The 8,497-nt window shown below is 49.6% G+C and overlaps 1 protein-coding gene across 1 annotated transcript; it reads left to right on the forward strand.

Annotated features, from left to right (window-relative positions):
* The first annotated feature begins 3,992 nt into the window (after positions 1-3,992).
* On the forward strand, positions 3,993-8,174 carry LOC121866230 (extensin-like). The gene is made up of 3 exons (XM_042365843.1): positions 3,993-4,058; positions 4,408-4,610; positions 7,187-8,174. Exons 1-3 carry the CDS (start codon positions 3,993-3,995, stop codon positions 8,172-8,174), a joined length of 1,257 nt encoding a protein of 418 aa, XP_042221777.1.
* The last annotated feature ends 323 nt before the right edge of the window (positions 8,175-8,497 follow it).

Genomic DNA, 8,497 nt, shown 5'->3' on the forward strand with positions numbered 1-8,497 from the left:
ATGCTCATCAATGATGCCCTAAGAGAAACCCCTGCTCGCTGGAAATATGTCGACGACTCCACCATTGGGATCAGCGTCAACAATTCCGCTCCCAACTATACCCCCCTTCAGGATTTATTGAACAGTCTCCAAAACTGGGCCACCAACAACCATGTCACCATCAACCATACCAAGACAATGGTTATGCACATCAACCTCTCCTCCGACATTGTCCCACCTCCTTCCATTACCCTAGGTCCGAACACACTCCAGGTTGTAGATTCCACGAAGCTCCTCGGCGTCACCATAGACAACAAACTAAATTGGAAACCACACGTCAGTGAAGTTGTCAAATCCTCCAGTTTCCGTCTCCACCTCCTCCGCCGACTCAAGTCCCTCGGAGTTCCTGCACCGAGCTCCTCAGTGTTTACACAACATTCATACTTCCCAAGCTCACCTATGCCTCCCCCACCTGGTCTTCCTCCCTAAATGCCACACAACGTAAACACCTAGAAAAAGTGCAAAAGAGGGCATGCAAGATTATTCTCTCCCCTTCCTACTCCACATATCAAGAAGCGCTCAACACACTGACCCTTTCGACTCTCACTGACCATCACCACGGCCTCATCTGCAAATTTGGTAAGAAGCTTCTACACCATCCCCGACACCGGCCCCTACTACCACCTGAGATCCCCTGTCCGAGAATTGCTGTTCGACACCACAACCGCATCCAGCCCATACGTGCACGAACTGATCGCTATAAGAACAGCCCAGTCCCAACCATTGTAAAAATTATCAATAACATGTAATAAATCAGTGTATTCACTCCCAGTAAACACTGCTCCCTACACTGTCACTATGTTGAAATGAACTGTATTTTGAGCTGATCCCCATCTAAGTTACTATATGTCTTATTTGTGTCACTTATGTCACTTGTATATTATTTGTAATTCGTAACCCATTCCCCAAATATGTAACTGTATATTTTCAGCCTTCTGGCTGCCAAGCTCTTTCAATAAACCGTTATTATTATTATTATTATTATTATTATTATTATTATTATTATTATTATACAGATACACGGTCTTGAGATACATATACACCGCCTGGAGATACATATACACGGTTCAGGGGTCATACCGTAACAGATGGTGATGTGACGAAGGGTGTGACGTGAAGGGTGTGGCGAAGGACGTAGCGTGAGGGAGATAACGTGAGAGGTGTGACGAAGGGTGTGACGTGAGGTTCGCGGTCACGCAATGTTATCAACCTGACAAGTAAGGTTAGGGAGGGGGTTCTGCCAAGGTCCTCCCCCAGCCTAGCATTATTCCCACAGGTCCCCTCCTACCCACAATGCTCGCCTAGTGCCACCCCCAGGTCCCATCCCCAGGCCCCCACGCTCCCCCAGGTAAGACTCAACACAAGGCGTGGCCAGTAGAAAGTGTTGCAGCAACTATCGCACACTATTACCTGCGTGAATCATTACAACACCTGCCAGCTATGGTGATTACCTGAGCACGATCACCCACTAACTTTCTTTCACCCTTTAACTAGCTCGTTCATCCATTAACTCTCGATGACCCATTAACGCCTCGTTATTAGTGACCAGCTGGCATGGTAACACCCCATGACCCATTGGGGAAATGGCCTGGAGGGGGGGAGGGGGCGTAACGGAGTGTGACCTGGCATTATTAGAAACTTAGGGTGATGTCTGAGTGACCCTATCGATGACTGTGACCTAAACTGATAATTGAGTGACATACAGTGATGACTGAGTGACCTACAGTGGTGACTGAGTGACCTACAGTGATGACTGAGTGACCTACAGTGGTGACTGAGTGACCTACAGTGATGACTGAGTGACCTTATCGGTGACTGTGACCTGGAGTGATGACTGAGCGACCTATCCTAGAGTGATGACTTGAGTGACCCGGAGGCTGATGAATATACGCGACTATGAGACCTTGCTTATAAATAAAATAAATATCGAAGTGATAACCGTGGTAACCTACTGATATGTTCTTATTACCACCATGCTATGTGTACTATTCCAGATGATACTAAATGTTACATAATACTTCCTTGAGATAAATGTACAGTATATATCAGATGCCTACAGGAGAGCTCAGGTTCTCAACTGGCTCAGCCATGTTAATATTGTTATTATTATCCACTCTGTATCTGTGTTTTTATGGCTAAATAAACTGTTACAATTAAATTCAATTCAATGCTTGGAATGGGAGGGGGGGGGGGAGGGATCCTCAGGGCAAATAGGAACCTCTGCTATTCGTAAACCTGATCTTACGTAATGACATCCTGCCGCCAGCAACAAACACAGCGAGTGTATACATTATGTGGGTCAGGTCTGCTCATCACAATAATATAATTAGACAGTAAGATAATGGTGTAATCTCTCACAACAATACAACAGTGTGCTGCTTCTGTGTCGAGTGTATTATACAGTACAGTCAGTATTAGTTAACAGTATGTTCATAAACGGTGTATTATTATAGTTAGTATTAGTTAAAAGTATTTCCTGTTGATTAGCTACACCAGCTCGTTTCACCTTCAAAACTTTGGAATGCCTATCCTAAAGCGTATCTAACCTAACCTAACATAAATCTTATCAAACCTAACCTAACATAAAGCGTATCTAACCTAACCTAACATAAAGATTATCTAACCTAACCTAACCTAACCTAACCTAACCTAACCTAACCTAACCTAACCTAACATAAAGCTTATCTAACCTAACCTAACATAAAGATTATCTAACCTAACCTAACCTAACATAAATCTTATCTAACCTAACCTAACATAAAACTTATCTAACCTAACCTAACATAAAGCTTATCTAACCAAACCTAACATAAAGCTTATCTAACCTAACCTAACATAAAGCTCATCTAACCTAACATAAAGCTTATCTAACCAAACCTAACATAAAGCTTATCTAACCTAACCTAACAAAAAAATTATCTAACCTAACCTAAAGATTATCTAACCTAACCTAACATAAAGCTTATCTAACAAAACCTATCATAAAGCGTATCTAACCTAACCTAACCAAAAGATTATCTAACCTAACCTAACATAAAGATTATCTAACCTCACCTAACCTACAGCTTATCTAACCTAACATAAAACTTATCTAACCTAACCTAACCTAAACCTGGAGATAGTGTTAAGGTGTTTAATAATCAGGTGGAGTTAGCTGGGGTAGGAAGGGGTAGAGGGGGGGGGAGGCAAACATCAGGTGAGCGGAAATCACTACATACTGTACAGTGGACCAATTACCATCAGCATACAGACACAGGCGCCACCACCCACACCAGGATCTTTTGATAGTAAGTTGATGATTACTAGTTGTTCACCACTACCCTGCCCAGCCCTGCCCTACCCTGCCCTGCCCTGCCCTGCCCAGTCCTGCCCTGTCCTTCACCGGTGTCCTGCCCTTCCCTTCACCACTACCCTTCCCGTCATCACTGCCCTGCCATGCTCTTCATCAGTGTCCTGCCATTCCCTTCATCACAGCACTTCCCTTCACCATTACCCTTCCGTTTATCACTGCCCTTCCCTTCACCACCTCCCTTCACTTCACCACTGCCCTTCACTTCATCCCCTGCCCTGCCTGCCCTGCCCTTCACCACCACCCTTCACTTCACCACTGCCCTTCACTTCATCACAGCCCAGCCCCTGCCCTGCCCTGCCCTGCCCTGCCCTTCACCACCCCCCTTCACTTCACCACTGCCCTTCACCCACAGGAACTATAACAACCACAAGTACGAAGGTGAAAGCGACAATATAATCTGCCTGGAGGTGTGTAGTGTATGTGAGGGTGCGGCAGTGTGGCGTCGAGGGGGATTGGGTGCAACAGGGGGCTGGGTGCGGCGGCAGGGGGGGCTTGGTGCGACGGCGGGGCTAGGTACCGGGGCTAGGTCCAACGGCAGGGGCTAGGTACAACGGCGGGGGCTAGGTGCAACGGCGGGGGCTAGGTACTGCGTCGCGAGGGCATGGTTGCGGTAGCGAAGAATGGGTGCGACAGGGGTTGGGTGCGGCGCCTGAGAATGTCGGAGAAGGTCAGTTGAGAAATGTCATCACTTAACGAAATCGGGAGTTGGTGAGTATTAGGTCGATACAGGTGTTACAAGTGTTACAGGTCGATACAGGTGTTACAGGTGTTACAAGTCGATACAGGTGTTACAGGTGTTACAAGTGTTACAGGTCGATACAGGTGTTACAAGTGTTACAGGTCGATACAGGTGTTACAGGTGTTACAAGTGTTACAGGTCGATACAGGTGTTACAGGTGTTACAGGTCGATACAGGTGTTACAGGTGATACAATCGTTACAGGTCGATACAGGTGTTACAGGTGATACAAGCGTTACAGGTCGATACAGGTGTTACAAGTGTTACAGGTGTTACAGGTTGATACAGGTGATACAAGTGATACAGGTCGATACAGGTGTTACAAGTCTTACAAGTGTTACAGTGATACAAGTGTTACAGGTGATACAGGTGATGCAGGTGATACAGGTGTTACAGGTGATGAAAGAGATACAGGTGTTACAAGTGTTACAGGTGATACAAGTGATACAAGAGTGATACATGACAAGTACACAACAGTGAGGTAATACCAATCCAGGAAAAAAATTCACAGAAAAAAGTCACAGAAAAAAAACTAAACTAGCCTACCCTAACCAAACCAAAGCCTACCCTAACCAAACCTAGCCTACCCTAACCAAACCTAGCCTAACCTAACCTAACCTAACCTAACCTAACCTAACCTAACCTAACCTAACCTAACATACGTGTAATGCCATCATATATAAATTGTGTTGTCAATGTGTACAAGTCATGTATTGTCAGTTAATAAGTAACTTTAGATAAATATTTTTTTTTAACTGTTAAAGATATTTATATAAAATGTGACTTTTCTTCCAAGTCAAAATTGTGACTTTTTTCCTGCGACTTTATTTCCGTTCACCGGTATTACATGTCACCTTCCCTAGTCTGAGCTACACCTGATCCCGTAAACAAAAGGTAACTTGCGTCCAATGATACAACACCTCCACCCCGTGATGAGGCAGAGCAGTAGAGAGGACGGTTCCTGCCACTAAACACACACATTGTTTACACCATCATGTAATGTATATGTAAACTAACAACACTGTACAAACAAACTTTTTTCTCTTTTGTACATATTGAGTAGTAATTGAGTGTACACACAGCGTCACGTACAAATTTACTACTGCACATCGTGCGTATACTGACATAGTACTACGGTGTACATACGGTATTACTTCAGTCATTACTTCAGTGTACTTTACTACTGTACAGTACATTGTGGTTACTGCCCTGGGTTAGAAGAGTGTTTTTTACCTCAACCAGAAAGACCCCCCTCTACCACCCCCGGCAGGACCCCTTCTAACACCGCCAGCAGGACCCCCTTTTTAACACCCCCAGCAGGAAGTGTGAGGGGTCCAGCAGCCACTGTCAGGACTTCCCTGCTTATCACATCTTCGGGAAACGACGGCAGGGAGGGCGAGAGACACGATGACCGGGACATATTGGGCCAGACACAGACACATAATGGAGGTTCCTGTCTGCCAGCCACCCGTCTTGCTTGGTCTTCAGACATCCACCATCACCTTCTGTCTGTCTGTCTCTCGCTCTTTATTATCATCATTATCATCATCATTATCATCATCATCATCATCATCATCATCATCATCATAAAAAATGTAAACAACAAACTATAACGTAACTGACAATAGCGAATAAAAAGAAAAACAACATTATGGAAAACGAATACGATTCAACAACATGATTTAGAGAACAATGATAAGAGGTTGGGTCACCCCTCAAGAAGCCGCAGGTAGCTTTAGCCGGGGCAGGGCTGGGTGGGTGGGGTGGGGTGGGAAGAAGCCGTAACTTACATCATGTATTAACCCTGCATTACTTAAAATATATTTGACGGGAAAATCGCTGGAACCGACGCTGACCATAAACTGAGGTGATGTTTCATGCTTAGTAAGCTGTAATAGTCTGACACCCACCCCACCCCTTCCCTTACCACCTTCACCACCACTACCACCATCCCTAGCACCCTCACCACCACCACTACCGCCATCACAACCACTTCTCCTTTCACCCTGACCACCACTTCCCCTACCACCCTCCCACCCTACCATCCCTGACACCACCCTGCACACCCCTTCCCCTACCACCCTCACTACCCCTTCCCCACCACCTCCTGGACACCACCACCACCCTCACTCCACTGTGGCACATAATCAGGTGCCACAGTGCCAGGATTAACCTTCAGTACTGTGACACACAGCGTTAGGATGCCACTGTGTTCACGGGTATGGCCTTTTCCCACTCTCTGATCTCCCACGACGAGTTAGCCGTTTTGTTCCTGCACTCACGCCTGCCACACCTACACCCACGCCCGCTACACCTACACCCACGCCCGCTGCACCTACGCCCACGCCCGCTACACCTACACCCGCCTGCTGCACCTACACCCACGCCTGCTGCACCTACACCCACGCCCGCTACACCTACACCCACGCCCGCTGCACCCATACCCACGCCCGCTACACCTACACCCACGCTCACACCTACACCTGCCACACCTACACCCCGCCCGCTACACCTACACCCACGCCCAACCACACCCACGCCGCTACACACACCCACACCCGCCACACCTACGCCCACGCCTGCCACACCTGCACCCACGCCCGCTGCACCTACACCCGCTACACCTACACCACGCACGCTGTACCACGCTGGATACACCCACGCCCGCCACACCTATACCACGCCCGCTACACCCACACCACGCCCGCTGCACCCACACCCGCCACACCCACGCCCGCCATACCCACACCCACGCCAGCTGCATCTACACCTGCTACACCTACACCCGCCACACCTACACCCCACGCCCGCTGCACCCACACCCGCCACCCACGCCCGCTATACCCACACCCACGCCTGCTACATCTCACACCCACGCCCGCTGCACCCACATCCGCTGCAACTCCACGCCCGCTATACCCACACCACGCCCGCTACACCCACACCCATGCCTGCTACACCTACACCCACGCCCGCCACACACCCGCTACACCTACACCCACGCACGCCACACCACGCCCACTACACCCACACCCATGCCCGTTACACCTACACCAGCCACACCTACACCCACGCACGCTACACCACGCCCACTACACCTACACCCACGCCCGCCAAAGCTACACCCACGCCGTTACACCTACACCCGCTACACCTACACCCACGCACGCTACACCACGCCCATACACCTACACCCACGCCCGCCACGGCTCACCCGCTACACCTACACCACGCCCGCTACACCTACACCACGCCATACACCTACACCCGCGCCACATCACCGCCACCTACACCCACGCCGTACACCACGCCCACTACACCTACATCCACGCCCGCCACTACACCACGCCGTTACACCTACACCCGCTACACCACCCAACGCCCCCAACTACCCGCCCGCCAAGCTACACCCACGCCGTTACACCCACACCCGCTACACCTACACCCACGCACGCTACACCGCCATGCACACCACCCACGCCTGTTACACCGCTGCTACCTATACCCGCCGTTACACCTACACCCGCTACATTACATCACGCCCGCTACACGCCAGGTACACCTCACACCCGCTACAACTACATCCGCCCGCTGCACCCGCCGCTACACCCACGCCCGCTACACCTACACCCGCCACACCTACACCCTCTACACCGCCACAGCTACACCCTCTACACACCCACACCGCTACACCTGCCGCACTACCCACGCCCGCTACACTACACCTACGCCTGCTACACATACTCCTCGCCCGCCAGCTACACCCCTACACCCTGCCTACACCTCTGCACCCACCCGCTACACCTACACCCGCCGCTGCCCCGCCGTGCACCTACACCCGCTACACCGCCCTTCACCTACACCCGCCCGTTACACCTACACCGCCTACTACACCCACATACTTCACACCTACACCCGCCGCTACCTACACCCGCGCTACACCTACACCCGCTACACCTACACCGCACGCTACATCTACACCGCTACACCTAAACCTACACCGCTACCGCCACCATCCACTCGCTATACCTACACCGCTGCCTAAACCACCACCACACTACACCCACTAACACAACCAGACAAAATATCCAACAACCAACAAATAAAATCTCACCACTACGCTACACCACAACGATACACCATGACTACACCATAACACCAAAGCACGACACATCCACACTACACCCATCACCACTGCCCCACAACACAAGTATACCACCCACCACCACAATTACCACACCAACACTAACACCATCACTACACCACCACACCACATCATTAACACACCACACTACACCACACCACTATCACACCACACCATCACCACGCCGGTAGGTTGTAGAATATATTAAACTTGTCTGGTCTTAT

This window comes from Homarus americanus, unplaced genomic scaffold (genome assembly GCF_018991925.1).
Source record: "Homarus americanus isolate GMGI-L3 unplaced genomic scaffold, GMGI_Hamer_2.0 scaffold43525, whole genome shotgun sequence".
Classification (NCBI taxonomy): Eukaryota; Metazoa; Arthropoda; class Malacostraca; order Decapoda; family Nephropidae; genus Homarus; species Homarus americanus.